Below are 22834 nucleotides of genomic sequence, written 5' to 3' on the forward strand. Positions count from 1 at the left end.
CCGTCTTGTGACTGGAAAGTGATCGCTGTCGCTGACTCGGTAGAGAATAAAGGAGAAGCAACTTTGTTTATAAACTGGTACGCACACCGATGAGAAGGGTTTCAAAACGATTGATATTTATTCTAAAATATTAATATGTATTCAGTGTCAGGCTAAATGTTCAATGCTGTAGTACGATACATTCTCTGTCAAGTTGCCTGGGTTTTGGTCACACTGTTTTGCCCGTATCCTCGGCAGGAATCCATCCAGATGAATTCCAAATGCCCATGGTATCGTCGGCAATTTTACCACGTTACCGTTCCAATTTACCATCGTATCCTCGGCAAACCTGGTATGAAGTGCCGTGTGATAGCCTTCGGCTGCCAGGATCTTGTCTGAAGTTTTTTGTTATGATCACGTTGGCTTCATTCATGTTGTAGGCCTTGGCAATGTCAACTTTCCTCTCCCCTTTCTTCTTCCTCTCGATGCATTCTAGCTTGGTGGCCTGAGGGAGGTGCCGACGCTTCTTGGGGTTCTCAGAAGGTTTCCTAAGCATCGTGAGCAGGGTAAAATGCAGTAACAAGGGCAGAAAATGCAGCAAGAAAAAAGCACCTTCCAATGCAATTATGCGACTGAGTGGCTCTGTGGCGGGAGAAATTTAAACAAAACATCACATGACACCAGAAGCGTTTTTAATTGGGCGGCATCACGATCACGTCACGATAGCGGGCGGGGAAGGCTACTTGATCAGAAGTTTTTCATTGGCTATCATCATCATGGGAATGTCCAGTATGGCCGTGTTGGACAGGGGGTGATCGTGCTAGAGTGAACTCTGCGGATTAGGCCCACTTCTCAGAGCTCTGTGCGTGTTATGCTAACACACTCGTGTTGCAATAATTAAATTGTATTAAATAATACTAATTAATTGCTCACCATGCTGGACTCGAATCGTGCTGGACTAACGCGTGCTGGACGCGAGGGTACTGTATATATATATACTGTATATATATGTATACAGTAAACTCGTCCGGAACACGTTCTCGCCGAACGCGCTTGCAATTATACACGGTTAGTGCTGGGATATGTATAAGATAATGTAAGATTAAAGAACCATTACGGAAACTATATATTTACGCAAGAGAGGCCTTTGATAGGCCAAATCCTCGAACATCAGCTCAGCACGCACAGTTTGTTTTGATCATGTGATGTGATTCGCTGTACTGCTTTTCCTCAGTGCTGTATTTGTAAGTTAAATATTTACAGTACTGTTCTGGTAAGTTTATGTGCAAGTTAAAGTATTATTAAATAACGTTCAAGCAAGAATTAAAGTCTTATAACCAGTTTTCTGATAGGCGTCAGAATATTACCTTTTTTATTTGTTTGTTAAATATTTGCTGTACTGCTTTTCCACAGTACTGTATTTGTAAGTTAAATATTTACTATTCTGGTATGCACTTGTAAGTTAAAGCACTTAAAGAAAGTAGGTAAAACATTAAATAAAGCCTTGTAACCAGTTATAGATTACACACGATCGGTGGGTTCCAAAACAATTCGCCATCATGTCAATTCCCCGTCAAAACATGAACGATTCCCCATCAGGACAATTCGCACCCTATATGATTCCCCATCATTCTATACATATATTAATTAATCAATACTTTTATAAATATAATTATAAATTAATCAATACTTTAATAACTATATTTCAGGGGGATCCATCAAAGTCTGTGTTGTCTTGTTATTGTTGTGACAGCGAACTGGCTTGACAACGAATAGTCCAGAAACCATTTTGCTCCCTAGACTCTCTAAACATGGTCTTTTGCTGTTATCTGCCATTGATAATCAATATGAAGCACTTTAAGTGGTTAGAAGGTTTATTTAATGTTATAACTTACAAATACAGACTGCACAGCAAAACTTCGACATAGAAATACGTAAACACAAGGCAACATTCCGACGCCAACTGGTTTCGGCCTTGGAATGTTGCCTTGTGTTTAGGTATTTGTATGTTGAAGTTTTGCTGTGCAGTACTGTATTTGTAAGTTATAACATTAAATAAACCTTCTAACCACTTAAAGTGCTTCATATTGATTACCAATGGCAGATAACAGCAAAAGACCACGCTTAGGAGATCTAGGGAGCAAAATAAGTAGTTAAAACTTACGTGCTTTCGCGCCGAACGCGCCACGTTAGGAACGAAACCCATGCGTTGGGGGCGAGCTTGCTGTATATATATATATATATATATATATATATATACTGTATTTTTTTTTTCCCCAACTCTAGGCACAGACTTGACAGCCACACCTTCTGTGCTTATACCAACCATCTATGCTGCCCCTGTCTATGATTTAAGTCACATCCTTCAAACAACAGACTACTTCTGTATTTACTTAATCAACAACTCCCATACGACTGACAGAAAGCGCTCACCTTGCCACGACCAAAGGAAATCTTATTATACCCGGTTGGTCCCGTGGGCTGGTGGCCAGTGCTCTCCAGGGCCACAAAGTCGTCTACGTGAAGGGAAGGTGGCCGTGAGGTGTTAGGTGGTCGGGAGCGGAACGGATCACTTCTTATATTCATCCCACGACTGAAAGAACGTCCTCTCATTGGAGCAACTGTTGGAAAGGACTCATATAAGTTATTATCACCATCTCCAACATCGTCATCACTAAAAAGAAGGGAACGTATGTAAGTTCTCATCACTGTCACCATTATCACTAAAATGGAGGGAATGTGTGTTAATTCTCATCACTGTCACCATCAACACTGACAAGAAGGGCTTTCCAACTTCACAACAAAGAGGGCTCTCCAAACTTCCACATTTTGGCTTAAAGGTTATCAAACAAATGCTGGTATATGTGTTAATTAACCAACTCAGAACCCCGATATTATTTTATCATCACTACAGTGGACAGTTTCATTCAGCTGAAGAGAGACCCCTTATAATGAAAAGATGAGAAAATTTCCATGAACATGTTTTTTTTTTCATTTTTGTTTCATCCATTTGTAAAGGTTCCAACATACTTGTATATGTCAGCCTTGATCAACTAATGGCAGCTCAGGACACCCTCAGTACAATGATGGACTCATTCTTAATACAGCAAGACAAATCTGGCTCTGGAGAGATCCCTTGAATCAAAGAGTTTTGAAACATTATCCAATAATCTCTTCAGTAGAAAGACATAAGAACAGTGGACATGAGGTCACGTGCTTACACCATTTAATCCACTGGACATTAATAAAAGTTAAATGTAATATACAACAAATTAATAAAACACTGTGCTCGCTTGATCCATTTAATGTGTCACAGCTGCCAGATGTGTACAAACATGCAGCAGACTGTACTTGTAAAACAGTAAACTGATGCTTCCTGGAAGGTAATGCTGTGCAGTCTGAGAAACATGCCTTGCTCTGGGTCCTACTTAAGAAACCTGATCTCAGTGTTGAGGGCATGTTAAACTTCCATCCAGTCTCTAATCTCTCATTCTTCTCTAAGGTTACTGAGTGTGCTAAACTCGATCAACGTCTACCACTACTTGAACAACATAGTGTTGTTCCCTGTTGAATCGGCATACAGGAACCAACACTTGACTGAAACCTCATTAACAAAGATTTATAATGGCTTGGTGGCACACACCTGTAGTGGAATGCCCTCTCCTGGTTCTGTTTGATCTGTCTGTGGCTTTGGACATAGTAAATCATGAACTGCAGTACTGTTGGATGATCTGCATGTTCATGGTATCTGTGACAATGCCCATTTACTCTTATAAGTCATACCTGCCTGACATTACAGAGTGTGGTAATTGACCATGTTTGCTCAGACTCAGTTCCCCTTAGGTTTGGAGTCCCCTAAGGATCCATTTTAGGTCCAATTCTATTTACAGTTTATACAAATAGTTTATCATTTCTACCACATGCAAGTGAAGCATCTTCCCATTCTTGTGCTGATGATATGCAGCTTCATGTTATGATGCTGATAATTATTAATGATACATAGAATAAACTAGAATCCCTAATGTCCAATATTAAGATCTGGATGGCAAAGAGGACAGTTAAACTGAATGATGTTAAAACAGAATTACTATTTGGGGAAACAGAAAGGATGGTGATTCTGATAATGCCCTGACTATGAAGAGTGGCATGTCACAACTTTGTTCAGTCTCTTTTGTTCAGAATCTGGGTGTTCCTTTCAATCTGAAACTAAATTATAATGAACATATTAAATAAGCTGTCAGAAGTTGTAACCTGCACATCAGAAACCAGGATTCTGCAAAACAGTTTCTAAATAAATGTTGCCTTTTACACCCTGGTCCATACAACGGTTTTGTCTCATGTTGGTTACTGCAACTTGTTATGGACTGATCTTCCAAATAATCTATTAAAGATGGCAGTCTGTGTTGAACTGGGCAGCATGGTTTATATTTGGCCTTTTCCAAAGAACCTCAACTACCATACCCCTCGGTTACACTGGTTGCCAGTAAAGACTAAAATAGAATTTAAACTGTGTCTTATTACTTTCAGGGCTCTTAAAGTTTGGTGAACTGAGGCAGTTTGCTGAACTGCTGAAACTTTTGCCGGCACACCCAGGTCTGATGTTACGAAGTGAGGATTTGTACCGTGATTAGCCTACAGTTGGTCATGTCATCTCTCTCTGATCTTTTCCCTACAGTGCCCCTAGGTTATATGATATATCATCGCTACCCATGAGGCAACTGACATATGTTGACTCTACTAAGAAGTAGCTCAAAGCCTTTTTCTTTTCAAGGCGCTATGATCTGGGAAGGAGTGTTGCGACCAATGGTTATTAGGTTTAAAATGCTGCCACTTCTGCTGACTAAGTTTGTATATGAATGCTATATATATATATATATATATATATATATATAAAGCAGCTCAAACCCTTTTTCTTTTCAAGGAGCTATGATCTGGACAGTGGTGCTGCGGCCAATGATTACTGGGTGTAAATTGGTACCACTTCTGCTGACTCAGCTTGTGTGTGTATATATATATATATATATATATATATATATATATATATATATATATATATATCCATCCATCCATCCATCCATCATCCAATCCTACATTGCTCCATGAGGAGCGTAGGAGCCCGGGGCTAGGCAGTTGGTCCCGACATTTAAGATGAGAGTGACCAGCCTCACTCATCCCTGAGTGGCATTACATGAGCAATCAACCCCAACCATCCCTTGGATATAAACCTTCACTGGCTCAATCCGACCGGAGCGCAATAATTACCCACTAAACCACCAGGCGCCAAAATTTGGTTATATGGTTACCACCCAGCATAGTAAATGGTTTCCTGGTGCACAGGAAACCATTTGGCTTGTCACTCAGTGTAGAGTCACCCACAGGCTGAAGGAAGTGGAAAGAATGAAGGAAAGAAAGACAGAAGAGGGAGTGTAAAGTCACCCGTTGGCAGAAGGACAAGGAAAGAATAAAGGAAAGAAAGACAGAAGAGAATGGAAGGAAAGAAGGATGGAGAGGAAAGGGCAGACACCTGAGAGCAGCACTACATCGAGTAAGTGGATGGTGAGCCCCCCCACCTACCACAACATATATATATATATATGTATGTATGTATGTATGTATGTAAAAATGTTGAAAGGGTGTCGAGTGATTGTGAATTCCTTACTGGAAGAACTGGCACTTTTAGAAACAAAAGACCAGATTACTATTATTATAAGGTGGTAAGTGGGGGTGCTCACCATCCACTCACTTGATGCAGTGCTGCTCTTGGGTGGCTGTCCTTTCCTCTCTTCCTTCCTTCCTTCCTCTTATGTCATTTTTTCCTTAATTCTTTCTTCTTCCTTCTGTCTATGGGTGACTCTAAGTGACAAGCCAAATTGTTTCCTGTACACCAGGGAACCATTTACTATGCTGGGTGGTAACCATATAACCAAACTATGGCACCTGGTGGCTTAGTGGGTAATTAAGGAGATCCAACTGGATTAAGCTTCCGCTGGTTCATATCCAAGAGATGGCTGGGGTTTACTGCTCATGTAATACCACTCAACTGGATTAAACTTCCGCTGGTTCATATCCAAGAGATGGCTGGGGTTTACTGCTCATGTAATACCACTCAGGGATGAGTGAGCTGGTCACTTTTGTCTTAAATGTCAGGACCAACTTGCCTAGCCCCAGGCTTCAATGCTCCTCATGGGGCAACACCGGTTTAGATGACGTATGTATGTATTGTTAATATTATTATTATTATTACAGTAAGACCTCACTATAACGGACTAATTGGGGCCCAAGCCACTCCGGAAAATGTGAAATTCCGATAAGAGCGACATCCGGACTTTCCCCAGCTAACTCAGACTTTTTCCGATATATCAGACATTAGTCCGGATAATATGAATGGTTTTTAAACTGTTCTGACTATCACTGCAGTACTGTACTGTGCTATAACTTCACTACATTAATCAAATAGTATAATATATATAATAATACTGTACTGTACACTAACAAACATGTCTTTTATTTGCCTTATTGTAGTGAACATAGCTGAAGTGGTCAGGCAGTTCGGACTGCTTCTGGCTTTATCAGACTTTTTCCGATATAAAGTATAGGAGTTTAGTCCGGTAGCTCCTCAAATTCCGATAAAAGCGAATTCCGGTCTATTGATGTCCGTTATATCGAGGTTTTACTGCATTATTATTATATCATCATCATCATCCTGTTCTTGGTAGCACTGCAAAGGGTCCACTAGTTTCATATCCAGGTGAACCTGGGTTTGCAACAAGAAGAAAAATAATTGTCTTAGTAATGCCACATTCATTATTAAAAAAAAAAAAAAAAAAAAAAAAAAAAAAAAAAAATACAATGATGACAGTAAATATGGTACAGATTATTTTATTCAGCTTATGAGTGACCCCTCACAGAAAAGGAAGGATAAAACCTAACTGCTTGACTCACCAAATGGGCGACCCCTCTTATCTGGTCTGATAGCCCCAGCACTATGCTTGTATCTGGGAGGACCTTTTCCGAGTTTCTGTGGTGTGAGTGCCTGTGCTCCCTGGCCTTTCATCAACTTGTGTAGGGATCCCATCAGATCATAGTCACCTGCATACTGTCGACATATTTCAAGGAGGTTTGTGGGCACCTTGGTAAAAACAGAAAATCAAATGTTAATGATCTGGGCCTAGCCATGGGCTCCTTCATCTATAACTGCAGTAACATGAGACTGGCTGTTGCTGTTTTCATAATTCACAGAAACAGTACATTTCACCTTGCTTATTAGTATCTAATATAACTCAAACAATGGAATATGCATCACATAATGTGCAAGAAGCATGGTATTAGAAGTTTTTAAGTGAGATCTAAATGTCAATATAATCATCATAATATAAGTAGGACCATAACATGGATAGTACAAGAAGGATGTAGGAGACTTTAAACAACCAAGTCCTCACTGAATTAATCCATCCATCATCCAATCCTACATTGCCCCATAAGAAGCGTAGGAGCCTGGGGCTAGGCAAGTTGGTCCTGACATTTAAGATGAGAGTGACCAGCCTCACTCATCCCTTAGTGGCATTACGTGAGCAATAACCCCAACCACCCCTTGGATATAAACCTTCACCAGCTCAATTCGTAATTACCCACTAAATCACCAGGCCCCATAATTTGGTTATATGGTTACCACCCAGTGCAGTAAATGGTTTCCTGGTGTACAGAAAACCATTTGGCTTGTCACTCAGTGTTGAGTCGCCCATAGGCAGAAGGAATTATTTCAGAAATTTATCACATCCTTCTGTATGATTTCTGATATCTCTCTACTGGCTGATGCCTGATTTTAAATCTACGTCAATCACCTTTACTTTCCAATTTGTACTCATTTCAAGATTTCAGGTATAAAATGTATTGTTACTGTGAAGAGGATAACATATTTACTTTACATTTATCAATATAGGCATATCTGAAGCAGGCCCATAATTTTCAACAGAATATGGGGGGGCTACACCAAATGTATATACCTCTGTACTACAAACTTAAATCGAAGCATATAAGTTTGGAGACCATCCGATAATTTTGTGTTTGATTCTACCAAAAGGTTGATGGTTAATGAGGCATGTATGTTCAGAGATGGAGGTGGGTGTTTAAATAAATGGCTTCACTGTCTGCATTTCTAAACTTTCAATTCAAACTGTGACTACTTTTAATAATTTGGCCATTTTACATTTTTGAAGCAGTATGCTGCACTCTCATCAAGATTGTTCCTAGATGCCTGCGGTAGGATGCAGGGTGAATTATTCCACCCTGCCTTTATTCTTTTGGAAATGATAAAAATAACAAAATCTAAGTACTACAGTAAACCCCCAATGATCAGACATAATAGAGCCAAAGGTATCCCCAAGTAGTGTCAATATCTGGATAATGAATAACATCCCCCTACTATACCCAGACAGTACCTATACCACACCTCCATCCTATACCTAAGCTATTTATACAGTACCCCTGCTTACTTTGCCAGTGTTTTCCGGTCATTCAGGCATATTTAGACATCAAAACACACACAGGAATATCCAAAGTAATGCTAAAAGCCAAGAAAACCATTAAAAAAAAAAAAGGAAAACCAGAAAACACCCTACCTACACACTACCATATATACAGTGCCCCTCCTAATTTTGGCACTATTTTAATGTCAATCTCCATATTTAAACATCAAAACACACATAAGAATATCCAAAGTAATGTTAAACACCAAGAAAACCATGAAAAAGCAAAAACACTGACAACCAAAAACACCCTACCTATACACTACTGTATGTACAGTACCCCATCTAATTTCACTGTTTTTAGGTCAATCTGCCATATTCAGACATCAAAACACATACAGGATTATCCATACTAATGCTAAACCCCAAGGAAACAATGCATAAACAACATCTATCTATCTACAGCCCAACGCCATAATCACACAAAGGGTGGCTGCAAACAAAATGCCTCCAAGTCGCTCTGTCACCCACCATTTGACTGCCCTCCCCCCAAATCACTCCCCCCTCCCTCATAAACAATACATATCCACACACACACACACAGACACACACACACACACACACACACACATACACACACACACACAAAACTCAGGAGGGTTGGAAATTCAGTTGTTTGACACCAGTAATAACTGCTCCAGGGCCGCAAAAAAATTCCACGGCCAAATATGCCATCGGAAATTGGTTAAATTGGTATAAATGGTATGTCATCTTCTTCATTGGTGTTTATACTATAAACTAATAAAAACACAGAAAACTGATGGGTAAAAGTACAGAATGCAGTGAAAATAAATAGTGTTCAAGAGTAAAACTTATCTCCATAAAACTTCCCACCATCTTTGTGCGAAATTTTGCCAGCACCTTCCAAAAGCTAAGCTCATATCTAGATGCAGAATTTCATAAGCTTTCTCGTGGTCACTTCAGAATTTCAAAACAACCAATAGTATTCAAATACATCACAAAAAAATTTAAAAACTCGCAAGTCAATGCTATCAGTGCAAAGGAGAGGAGGGACTGAGGGAGCGAGGAGGGAGCCGGGAGGGTATGAAGGAGGGATGGGAAGGGGGAAGTAGCGAGGCTGTGGGCAGAATTTTTACCCTTCTGTCATAAGTAGCGAGGCTTGCGGTATGTTAGACATGTGGTGGCCATTTGGAAACAAAACTCCCAGTGACTGGGCGACTTTGGATGTTCAGTAGAGAGACGGACGGCTGCTGTCACCAAACACGTACTCATGGCTTGTGGTCTCTGTTCGATGCGTGGTGGCAGTTGAGAAAGACAGCCCGGTGGCCGTGCAACTTTGGACATTCAGTGGGGATGCATCTGGATGTTTTGGCACCGTTTGTGGGTTACAGTCATATTACTCGGGTGCTGGAGGTTTGCTGGGAGTGATCGGACCAGTGCACGACTTTGGCCATTCAGTGCAGGGGTGGACAGACATTTTAGCTCAAGTTGTGGGTTACAGCCTATTTCCCACTCACAGCTCGAGCCCAGCGGCCACAATACTGAATGTCTGAACATGTCAGTTGGCCGGCCAAAGTTCTTGGGGACTTTTACGTCTAGATAATAGCAAGTAAATTCAGATAATGGTTTAATAGAGCTAAGGTGCAGTATCTGGATAATGAACCGGTCCGGATACTGCACGTCCGGATAAATGAAGGATTACTGTATTATGATTTAGTTTATGATTAATTTGGATCAAATTTAGAAATATCCGATCAAACACGCATAGAACTGTTTAAATTTTCAACAAAACTACCCCATATTTTTCTTCCTTTATATTTTCAAGTTCAGCCTTACAAAACTACCCCAAATTTTTCTTCCTTTATATTTTCAAGTTCAACCTTATAAGCTTTCAACCTCAGGTGAATATTTGACAAATTAATATACAGACCCCCAGAAATTACATGCATTCACAGCCTTACATCTAAAACACAAATAAAATCTTACCATTTCTGCATGATCTGCCTCCTCATAAACAGGAGGGACCAGCCAGTATGATGGAATATCTTCATCCGACACAGGAACTGTCCACACAACTCTTGAAGAAAAGAGAGACTGAAGACTCTCCACTTCTGGTCCACTGGGTTCAGTCATTTCTAAAATGTATAAACAAATGAAAGCGAGATGAAAATGGGGTGAGTATCTAACTTTCTACACAACAAACAAGGGAACTCTTGTACTTCCCTGGGGATTGGGAAGAAGGAATACCATCCATTTATTATCTGCATATCACTCTTGTACTTCTCTAGGGACTGGCAAGAAGAAATACCATCCATTTATTCCTGGTATCTCTGTTTCCCTGGGGACTTCGGAAAAATGATTAAGTTATTACCTGCATGTCATAAATGGTGACTAACTGGTGCAGGCCAGAAACCATTCTACTTTGAAATGACACAGAAATGAGGCTACTACATCATGCAATACTTGTGATGCAAGCAGCCTATTACTCCTATGACAGGAGGGGGACTGTACCTGAGGTTTTCTTTCTTAATCATTTCCCAATGAGATCAAAGAACCTTTCCCTTGACCTCCCCACTTCATGTCATCTGGAGATATTGGGATACAATGAAGAAGATGGTAAATATAAAATTATGATAAACAAGCACTTGAAGAAAGCTGAATATTTGCACTGAAATAATGAATGAATCCATGCTGACTGATTCAGTGTTACAGATCTCGATGTCTGACACTAAACACTGACACTGGGTTAAAATGATGATTGCTGACAATGAGGGTACATCACCTAACAGTGTGATGTGTTGGTCACTTGCAAGAGACATGAACTGGTGAAAGATTTCATGTGAATACCTTTGTGGATCTTCACCTCACAGTTCAATATACAACATGTGACTACCCAGTTATGTTGGTGCCACTGCATGAAGGCACCTACTTCCTTAGTAGAGGGTGTCAAGTAACAGATAACTGGACTAAGAAAAGTGATCTGTGGGACAATTATATGAACTTACCTTTGATTTCTGATGGGCAAGCCTGATCTAAAACACTGATCAGCTGCGAGATGTCATCATAAAGACTCTCCATCACTTCCTCCTCACACCCCTCTGCCTGTAATGATAAAGAGACATTCATCATCATCACCATCTTGGGGGTCATATGATCATGTAAATATTTTCCTATATAAAAAATGATCATCAACCTACCTACAATACCCTACTGCCTACAGTATACAGAATGTGTCATCAATATATTTACAGCATTCTCATAAATTAAGATGGAGAAAAAAAACAACCAATCTTTGACCTCTATGGGAACACAAATAAAATAAGAAGAGTCCCACACCAATACTGAGAAAACTGTTTCCATATCATTTCCAAAACTGAAGTGGCTATGAGGAAGTGTCATACTCACTATAACTTGCTTTTCCAATAGCTTCAGTGGGTGTATTCTTTCTTGAACCTCTTCCTCCCTCTTTGGCTCCTCCTTCCTTTGTTCTTCCCTTTTTATCTCCTTCTTCACCTCTTCCTCCCTTTTCTCTAATTCTTCAGCTTTTTCTTGTTTTACCTCACTCTCTGTTTCTATTTCTGTTGTGTCCTCTTTTACCTCAGTGTTTCTATCTTCTTGTGTCTCCTCTGCAACTGTTGCCTTCTCCTCCTTCTCCTTATCCTCCAATGATTCTTCCTTCTCATCTTTCTTATCCTGGGACTTGAATTCCTTCTCATCTTTCTTCATTGCCTCCTTTTCTTGGACACCTTTGACCTCCTTATCTTTCTCCTCTTTCTTGACCATCATATCTTTTCTCTCCTTGTCATCTTTTCTTCCCACTTCCTTCCTCTCATCCTTCTTCCCCACATCCTTCTTATCCTGACTGTACTTTGAGAACTGCATTTCATACCCCCCTGGCTTCCATCCTAAATAATTTGCCAGCTCTGCAGGTGAGACAACCAGCACTCTGTTCATTGGCTCCTCGGTGGATATCAACAACTGACAGAATTCCAGCGCACCCTGTAGTGATGTCAGGTGCTCAGTCAGCTCCTTCCTGAAGCCGGTACTGAGGCGTTTGAAGAGGCTAATCAGGCAGGCTTTCTTCTTCTCCATTACACTGAAATAAAAGACAAAAGTGTGAGATGATCAGCCTTACTTTCTTTTGAATGAAACTACACTGAAGAAACTGGATAACATAACAGTCAATCTTCCTACTTCTCCTACATGCTAAAATAGGATCAACTGATCAGACAAACTTTCTTCTTCTCTCAGCATGCAAGAATAAATGAAAACAGGATGAATTAAAATTTTCTCCAAAACAATTCATATTCTCATCACCATCCTCAAGCTGAATTTTATTTCATGTAATCTTAAAAAGGAAAGAAAAAAGGACAAACCCTAAATGAAACTGAAACTTTATTCTAGCCTGGGCTATTAAGATATAAAACTTGCACTAGAAAAAAAACATTTTACAAGGCTTATCCTCGAAAGGTGTTTTTTCAACAATACTATAGGGTAACTCTGGTCAGATAAGTAATGTAAGATAATGCACACAGTACCTCTTGATGTGATAGAAACCATAGTCATGTTCAGTGAGGTGGATGAGGGCACGAAGGACCTGCTGGAGTGACTGGTGCGGCGTGTGGAGGTTACGTAGGTGGTCCACCAGGGCATCCACCATAGGGATTAACACATCTTTATTTGGTACCCCACTCAAGCTGCTGCTACTACTGGGGCCAGGGGTGGTAGATTCTGGGGCACCTGGGTCTTGGTATACATGCATGGCATTCTCATGATCACACAGGTACTGAATAATAGACACTAAGCAATCCTGTGCTTGCATGTGGCCTTGGGATCCACTGGCGGCAACATTGAGAATACGGCACCAAAGGGGCACCAGCCCAGAATACTTCTCCTCAGCCCGAGGTGTGGCAGGGGTGGGAGCAGTGGTGTGGCCACGCAGCAGGTGCAGCACAGCAGCTTTGGTGGGGGCATGGGACACTAGCGTAGCCAGCATGCCCAATACTCTAGCTGTCTGAAGTGAACATGGACCAAAATCCTCTCCACAAGCCCGCTGGTCCTGTTTGTGAGCCTGTAGCACTAGGTCCAATGCTGCCCTTGCCACCATCAGAGCCATGGCTGCCGAGAGATCTGCCAAGGCCACACACAAGCGGCGCAAGAGATGCATCAGCTGTGGGCAGCTGGTGATGCCTAGACGAAGGATGATCTCATGTAAGTTGGGAGCAAGGAGGTAGAGGTGGGCACTCCATGCCTGCCTCAGGGCCACCACCTGGGTCTCCTCCTCACTGCTCAGTGCCACTCGAGTTTGTAGAGGCAGCGGCACAGGTAATAACTCTATCACCAGGTTAATCACCCCTAAGAAGCTGTGTGGTCCCATCATCAAGTGTTTCAACACCTGCAAAAAGCATAGTACCCTTCCATACCAAACCAACCACTGCATACTGCTAAATGTAACCAAAATGAGCGGTACTGGATTAATTAGCCTACGCTGCACACAATATCAAAATACTACCATCAATAAGATCTTTGGTTTACATGCTAAAATATTACAAAGCACTTATATTTGTCCAAAATTTATATTAATAACAATTTGAAGACATGACACATTAAACCCACTAAGTGTATTTGCTTATGACTACAGTAAAACTGTACAATGCTTATCAAAACATTATCATCACTCTTCCCCAAACAATGAAATTACAATACATTACCTCAGCCATCATTTTAGTCCAAAGACTCTTGGCAAGGTCGTCATCAGCCTCAGTGTCTGAGTGAGGCTGTGTGTACACCAGCAGGATGGAGATAACCAATCGCTGTAGCTGCTGTGCCTTAGGGTGGTGCTGGCTGCCAGGAGGGAAGGCATGTAGCAGCAAATATGTCTCCACCAAAGGCCCCACTGCACTTAGATCTTTAAAACTGGTGTTACGGGCTTGGATGACATAAGTAAGGATATTACTAAGGACAATCAATGCTGGGTGTAGCACAGCCAGCAGCACAGCACCCTCTGAGCATGTGAGGCTGGAGGCATGAACAGCAGGTTGGGAGTACATGGCACACAGACGTGACAGAAGATTGGAGAGATGAGTATGGCAGTCAGCAGAGAAAAGTTGTACAGTGGCATATTTGTACTTCAACTCTTCAATTAATTCTCCATTGTGATCATGTGGAGTGAGGTCAGAGACAGGGCGACGAGGAACAGTCAGGTACTGAATAATACGAAGATGGGTCACCAGTTCACCAGAGAACTTGTCAATCTTCTCTAGCTGTTCTTTCAAACTGTTTGAGAGATTGGCTAGATTGTGGTAGGTGAAATTCTCAGCAGGTCTGGCAATGGATACCCAGGGTACCAGTTCAGTCAATCGGGCATGCTCATCCCCTTTAGTTCCCTCTCTGGCCTCCTCATATTCTACTATTTCCAGTATTCTTGGGGCAAATTTTTCCAACACCTCCACATTTTCTGAGAACTTCACCACCATAGCCACCAGGTCCACAGCGTACCCATAACATGCCAGACGAGTTGGGGCATTGTCCTGGTCATCTCCAGGTCCCAGTCTTAAGTATGGTAGTAGAATTTCCAAGTTGTGACCCAAACTAAGAAGAGATGTAATAGAATTCCGCCCCATTTCCGATACCATGAGGCCTGAGAGTGCATTAAAAAGTCCACATGCTTGGGAATAGTCTATATTTAGTGAGGCAGCCAAATGAGCCAGCCCATCCAGCTGTTGTAAGGCCTGGAACATGTAAACCATTTGTGTACCCAGGTGCAGAGCTGTCCCCTCTCCACCTTCCTCGGTGCCATCCTCACCCAACTGAAACAAAATTTAACAATATACTGATAATCTGACTATCAGTGCCATGTTACAAAAGGGGTACAATCCTTATTTTCTATACCTCCATACATATGGGTTCATATCCAGATAAACCTGAGGTGAGATTCTCAAAAGTATTTATGATGAATTCCCTGTTGTAACTCATGACTTGTTTGTAGTAGGAAAGACAATAAGCAAAATATTTCCGTCTCTCCTTCTTCCACCATATACAAGTCCTGGTTATGAAAGGAAAACTGTCATAGCTGTTACCTGTTTCATGCAGAAGGATAAACAAAGAAAAAAACAGTCTTTTCATATCTTCAGTTCTTCCTGAAGAAACAAATCTAAGTTACGACAAGGAATCAACTGTAAGTACGGTAAACCTCACTATAACAGACTAATTGGGGCCCAAACCATTCCGAAAAACGTGAAATTCCCATATATGCGACATCCCGACTTCCCCCTGCTAACCCGGACTTATTCCAATTCATCAAATATTAGTCCGGATTGCACCAACGGTTTTTAAACTGTTTTCACTACCATTACAGTACTGGACTGTATTATACATTCACTATAATAATCAAATGATATAACACTGTGTATACAGTATAATAATAATATACTGTACACTAATAAACATGTCTTTTATTTACAATTGTGGTGAACATAGCTGAAGAGGTCAGGCAGTCTTTTTTTTTTTTTTTTTTTTTTTTGTGAGGAAGAAGGAACCAAGGGCTGCGAGCCCGCAAAATTGCTCCTTCCAAGAGAAAAACAAAATACAAGAGAAAGCCAAATTCAAGATCTGCTGCTTCTGGCTTTATCGGACTTTTTCTGTTATACAGGGAGTCCTCAACCTACGAAAATAATTGGTTCCTGAAGGTCTTTCGTAAGTCGTTTTTTTTCATCAGTAGTTTTTTTTCCCTTAAACTTCCATCAATCTTAGTAGCTCTTATTTTCATGCATGTATGATTAATATAAACTTGCAAAAATACAAAGACCGTGATATATTTACGTACTGTATTCTGTACAGTAGTGTGTAAGAAAAGTTCCTTGTCCTTTAAAATTGTTCCTACAGTTGAGGGATTCAGTTTCAACACATGTGCCACATCACTCAGCCTCTCTCCTCTTTCCACTCTCGTAATTATGTCCACTTTGGATTCCATTGTAACTGCATGCCATTTTCTACTGTTATCATCACAACTTTCACTACTTTTCCGTTTATGAGACATTTTTAGGGAAATACAGTAATCAAGTCTAAATGACAAAAATCGCAGCTGATGTTAATTGAGCTGATAACAACAATGCTCTGGGCTTCCAAGCATGAGGAAGGCGGGAGTGCACTGTTGGCATCTGTTGGGGACTGCAGACTTGTACTTGGTGTACAGTTTGAATCAGTAAATTATGTTTTTTTAACTTTCTACCCCTGAAAATAATTTCTTTTGTATATGCGGATTTTTCAGAAATCGATACTTCGTAAGTAGAGGTCTGACTGTATAAGAATTTAGTCCAGTAGCTACTTGATTTTCTATAAAAGTGAATTCTGGTCTATTGAAGCCCGTTATATCGAGGTTTACTATATCTTTGAAAATCTTTCCTGCGGTTGTGACAACAGCAACACCAAAAACATGTCTTTTGCTTCCTTAACCCTTTGTCTGCAATGAGTTTCTATGAGCTGAATAAATATCATCTGTTGTTAGCCACTGTAAAATATGAAGTTTCTTTATTATCTGCCAAGACCTTAGTTAGCTTTTAGAAGCTATGATGCCATAGGCTTCTCTTGAGCGGTCATCCAACATCAGCCAAAATGTAACGCAAAGTAGATGTTTTGCAGCTAAAGGGTTATTTCCATACCACATCCAACCATCTTATCCTTGGCCTTCCAAACCTCCTCCAACCTCAAACTCACTCACATATAAACATTTCACCATGGTATTCATATCTACTTCCATTATCACTGGGCCATCTGCACAGACTTATTCTACGTTTCATCAACTGATTTCCTACTTACATCTTTGGAGGCACTTCGTATCCTATCCAACCTAACACCCAGTATTGACATTTTAAGTCCCAAGTCCCATTCCTGCTGCATTCATTGACAAGTTATCAAACTCATGTCATTACCAAATCTTGAACTCATGAGCTAATGTGAACACAAACACATCTTCATGCAGCTGTCTTGCAGTCTTTACACTCAAATCTCTTGTTTCATGCCAAGGTCTTTGAAGAACCAAAAACTTTCATTCATTTAAACACTTACTCCAGTTCCTTCACACATCTGCCTCTATTCTCTGTCACTGCACAAAGGTATTTCATATCTCCTAGCAATTCAGTTCATGTTCATTTACCAGTATCTCACACTAAATAGGGGGGTTTGAAGAAGGAGGGGCCACATACAAGGCACAGGCAACGAAACAGAGGGCAGCTGAGGAAGACAGTGGTATGGTGTAGGTTTCATTAACTGATTGTTCCAGACAAGGCGCCAGCTTGTGAGTGTCCATCCCCAAAACTTTGACAGTCAGTGAAACTATAACCCACCACTCAGAGCATCCTCCAAATGTGGGGCCAGCACTAAACTGATCAAGCCACTGTGTTGCCCTCCATATCGCACCCTACATTATCATAACCTCCCCATCAACAGGCATCTCTTTACTCCCATCTTATTTTCAGACCACGGTGATTGTAGACATCCACAAAACTCTGAATCAGCTACCAAAGATCCATTAACTGTCTTAGCACAGAGGACACCAGTGAAGCTTAATTAACAGCTATGTGTGTACTGAATACCGTGAATTTTTTAAATGTAGACCTGGGTAATAAACTATATAAATGAAAATAAAGTGCAAAGAGATAACTCATCTGCATTAGATTTCTGGCAATTACAGGCATACACCGGTTTAACGATGCAATTGGTTGAGTAAAAACCCATTGCTAGGTGAGGTATCATATCTCAAGGCTGATTTAACATGTAAAGTATAGGGATGTGTTTTTGAGCCTTGGGTTCCCCCCTCCTCAACCAAGTCCTAAATCCAACCAAATGAGTCCAAAAAAGATTTAAAGCCAATCTAAATGGTCTAACAGCTGTACAAGATGCTAACCAAAGCCTAAAACCAGTGCCCATCTTCCTTGTACCCAGTCAAGGTCACTGGAGAATGCAATCTCCAACTCACATTCAAACTCGGATGTCAAGAAGCGGCAACACTGAATACAATCCCACCATCAGATGGTCCCAGGATAATTAATCCCCTCATGCTCCGCAAGTTTTCTGTAAGTGTTAGTGATATGATCAGAGTAAATGCCACGAGGGCAGGCTGGACTCGTGCACAAAGGAATACATTCCCATGTATTTTATTTGCTCCCAAAATTGGATATGATGGATATAATGATTATACTATACGATAAGCTAATAAAAACACACAAAACTGATGAGTAAAAGTACTGTGAAAGTACCAAATATGAGATGAGAATACTGCTGTTCAACAGAAAAATAAATGCCCTACACTCTTGCACAAAATTTTGCCTGCATAATGCAAGAGCTAAGCATCTGCCTAGATGTAGAATTTCATGAGCTTTCAAGTGGTTGTCAGAGTTCTAGTACGACCAACAGTTTTCGAGTAAATCGCCAAAAATCACGCTCGCGTCCCCCCTCCCCCCCGAACTGAAAACCGAGAGAATGCCAACTATTTGAGAGTGCTGACCTGGAAATAGAAACCCTCCCTTTGACACACCAAATATTGACACATTTCATGCTAGAACATAATTTTTGGTTAATATTTTTGTCTAGAATTGCCTAATCGGCATCCCTTCAGACCAACACTGACAATCGCGTCACATTACGTCATCAGTTCCTCTTCAGACTAACACCGTTTTGACTTGTTTTGAGTCATCATGCGCGAGCAGGTTCTATGCAAAATAATAATGTATGAATGACGCAGAATCGTCCAAGATGTGAATTGTTGTGACGGAGAATCACTAATGTCTTGACAGGGAATGCGATCAATGATGCAATTGGGATTGCCTTTGCAACGTCCCCCCTTTATGTCATTTTTGTTAATGTTCTGGTTGTTAAGCTGCTTTATTTTCTTCTTTCTTATTTTCCAACATTTATTTTAGAAATTCCTTTGCATTTTCGAAGCATTTTCCCTTTAACAACCCGAATGAAAACACGTGATTTATCGACTGACAATGAAATCAGGATAGCCTGTTCAAAGGCCCCTCCTCATGTTAATTTCATTACTGTTCTGGTTGCTGAGCTCCTTTACTTTCTTCTCTCTTATTTTTCAACATTTATTTAGAAATTCCTTTGTATATTCAAAGTGTCTTCTCTTCAACCCAAACGTAAACACATGATTTATCAATCGATGATGCGATCGGGATAGCCTGTTCAAAGGCCCTTCTTTATGTCATTTTAGCTACTGTTCTGATTGTTGTGCTCCTTTATTTTCTTCTCTCTTATTTTCCAACATTTATTTAGAAATTCTTTTGTATTTTCAAAGCATTTTTCCTTGAATAGTCCTAATGCAAACACATGATTTATCAATGTCACAGTTTTCATCAATGCATGAAATATTTACTTTCTAAGGTTTTCATAATTATCAACATTTATTTAAAATTATTATTCTGTATTCCATGAGAGATTAGATGACAGTTCAATGGTCAAACATGAAATATTCTTCGTTGAGTCGCCCAGTTGTCCACAATGTTTTGTACCTCGTCTGATGGGTGAGAATCCGTATCCCAAATGACAGTGTTCACTCCATCTATGACTAAAACATACAGTATTACTCAGTGTCTAAAAACACTTTACAAATCAACCTAAACACAAAATTCAAGTCTAAAATATCAAAATTGGTACAAAAAATAATAATAATAATCGCAAAACAAGGGGTAGGCCTACGACAGGCAGGGTAGGGTGGTATCATCACTATTCGGGGGTATCGCATCTAAGGGGTATCGTAAATTGGGGTTTGCCTGTACAGGTGTACTAAACTGAGGATAAACTTAAAAAGTGACAATTTACCGGTATTAGATTTCAGAAAAGTATGGCTGTCACTGAAAACAGTACAATTTACTTGTATTAGATTTCTGAGAATTATGGATGTCATTATCTGAAAATAAATACAAAACAGACAATTTACCTAATGTATTTAAGACTTCTGATGATTGTTGATAGAGAGAGAGAGAGAGAGAGAGAGAAATTCACCTGTATTAGACTTCTAATAATTATGGATGTGTGGTGAGGATGAGTGGCTAAGAAGGTGATCCCATGAGCTTCCTCCAAAAATGCCTCCAACAATGCCTTAACCCCCTCAACCACTGCACCCCCGTGCACCATTCCCCCCACCCCCAGAAGAGCAGCCACACTCCCAATTAGGTCCCCACGTTCAAGGATCAGGTACAGCTGTGGGTATGGGTCATGGGGGTTCTTGGGCAGCTGGAACTGCTTTGATCCGGGAAGCCATCTGCAAGAAAAGAAAAAATATCATCATCGTCAGAGTCCTGTGCATCCATCCATCTAATCCCGTGTTATCCCATCAGCAGTGTTGGAACTTGGGGTTAAGCCATTCAGTCCACATATTTAAAGTGAAGGAACTGTCACTCCTATGCATGGGAATAAGAAAAAGTTTACTGAAATCAAGACAAACATTCAAATCACCCTGAAGTGACTTTTTAGGTTTTATCAAGTGAATGCTACAAGGGCATACACAGGTGTTTCATATTACAGCAGCCTAGCTTCAGGGCCATATATCCCAAAGGATGTAATATGATACTGGCTTTTTTTATCTCAAACTTGAAAAAACAAAGCATACACTGATTCCTCAAAGAACTACAAATAAAACTCTGTAAGTTTCATTTCATTTATAAAAGCAAAGCTTTCTTCATTTTGTTTATAAGGACTCCAACATGCTTGCATGCGTCAGCCTTGGTCACCTAATGGCGACTCTTCACACAGCTTGATCACTGGCAGCCTCCCTATTCGGCCACTTATCCCTGAATGAACACTTTATGACCTCATTCCAGGCCTTTTTTTGTTTGCACTACACATCCATATACAGTAATCTTCCCAATATCCGATGTAATACAGCCAAAGGCATGTCCGGGAAGTGGGTTTGTCCGGATACTGGGACCCTGTCTCCTGGACTGGTACTTATGGACCTAACCCAGCCTAACTTTGAAAGCCACCTAAATAACTCCCAACTGGACATGCATAGCACCTATTTAAGACCCTATTCACATAGATAAGGGATATAAAGCACAAAATAAATGAAAAGGAACCAGAGAATGAGGAATTAGAAGTGAGTATGGAAAATGTTTAACAGTGTACACGGTACTTACAGCACGTCTGTGGCCGCCTCCAATAAGGCTCTGGCAGTGGTGAAAGGGCTCTTGAAGCACGTACAGTAATTCAGTGTTGTGCTACATTTAATTCTTTGCACTGTGAGTTATCAGTGTTTAACAATGCACATTCTGTTCTTAAATGCGCCACGCCAGTTTCAACTGCCAGTTTGTACTCCACACTTAATCCTTTGCACTAAAAATTCTAACTTCTAAACACTGCACAACACTGTAAATTCCCATGTAGTCTAGTGGCGAGGTATTGCAGTTTATTCACCACTTATTCACAAAAACAAGCACGTGTGGCATCCATTGCGATGAGCATCTACTCACAATGGTAGTTAGGTGGTAACTGGGGAGGGGAGGAACAGCAGGGGGCCGGTGGCCGTGCGTAAACACAACTGTTCAGTGCCGCACGCCAAGTTCAAATTACAGGTGCGAAAAAATTTGGATTTTTTTCTTACTTTTTTCGTGTTTTGGCCATTTTTGGGTTCCGAAACCCCAGGCCCAAAATGTTCAGGTAGTGGGGTGTCCTGTTATTGGGTGTCCGGATTACAGAGGGATTACTGTAATCATTATCTTCTCTGTTTGAGCTGACAAATATCTCTTCCTTTATTGTGCAGGTCTCACTACTATACATTACACTCCTAATACATGCTGCATACAAGGACCCCTTAGCACAGAGGGAGAGCCCTCTCAACATCAGGAGAGGCAACAGCTCCATAAACTTCCTCCAACCACTCCATACCCTTGCCACAGAGCTTGCTGCTGCCCCACCTCTGGCATATGGTTTGATGGCTATTGTGCCAGAGCAACAGCCCAAAAGTCATTAGCATATAACTCTTACTTAAAATCAAAAACATCTGAATCACTCTCCCAATTTAAAATTGCTAGAAATCATGCAAAAGCTGTATTAAATCTATCTAAATCAAACTTTCTTCAAAAGCAAGCATCAAAACTACTTAACAACCCTAATGACAATAGAATATTCTAGTCAACTCTTAATTCTTTCAATAATAACTTTAACAAGTCATCTTCCATTCCCTCACTAAAAACTTCAGATGGCAATATTACAAATGACCCACGTGGGAAAGCAGATATCTTTGCTAGTACCTTTGCAAGAAACTCTACTATAGATGATACCAGTCAGAATGTCTCAGTACTGGAACTTGATTCTCCCGAAATTGCCCCACTTAAAATACAGACAAGATACATAAAATCCATCCT

General features: G+C 40.5%; 1 protein-coding gene across 1 annotated transcript in view; it reads right to left on the reverse strand.

Annotated features, from left to right (window-relative positions):
- Positions 1-22834, reverse strand: part of vir (VIR_N domain-containing protein) — a 100279-nt gene that overhangs the window by 16699 nt on the left and 60746 nt on the right. The window contains exons 15-22 of the mRNA XM_080271890.1: positions 20475-20733; positions 14177-15274; positions 13004-13860; positions 11871-12561; positions 11471-11567; positions 10452-10600; positions 6922-7108; positions 2413-2600 (exon numbers count right to left, since the gene is read on the reverse strand). Coding sequence (XP_080128016.1) covers positions 2413-2600; positions 6922-7108; positions 10452-10600; positions 11471-11567; positions 11871-12561; positions 13004-13860; positions 14177-15274; positions 20475-20733 — 3526 coding nt within the window. The remainder of the gene's footprint in view (positions 1-2412; positions 2601-6921; positions 7109-10451; positions 10601-11470; positions 11568-11870; positions 12562-13003; positions 13861-14176; positions 15275-20474; positions 20734-22834) is intronic.

Source organism: Coenobita brevimanus, chromosome 1 (assembly GCF_032717465.1).
Source record: "Coenobita brevimanus isolate Jiangsu-jjx chromosome 1, ASM3271746v2, whole genome shotgun sequence".
Taxonomy (NCBI): domain Eukaryota; kingdom Metazoa; phylum Arthropoda; class Malacostraca; order Decapoda; family Coenobitidae; genus Coenobita; species Coenobita brevimanus.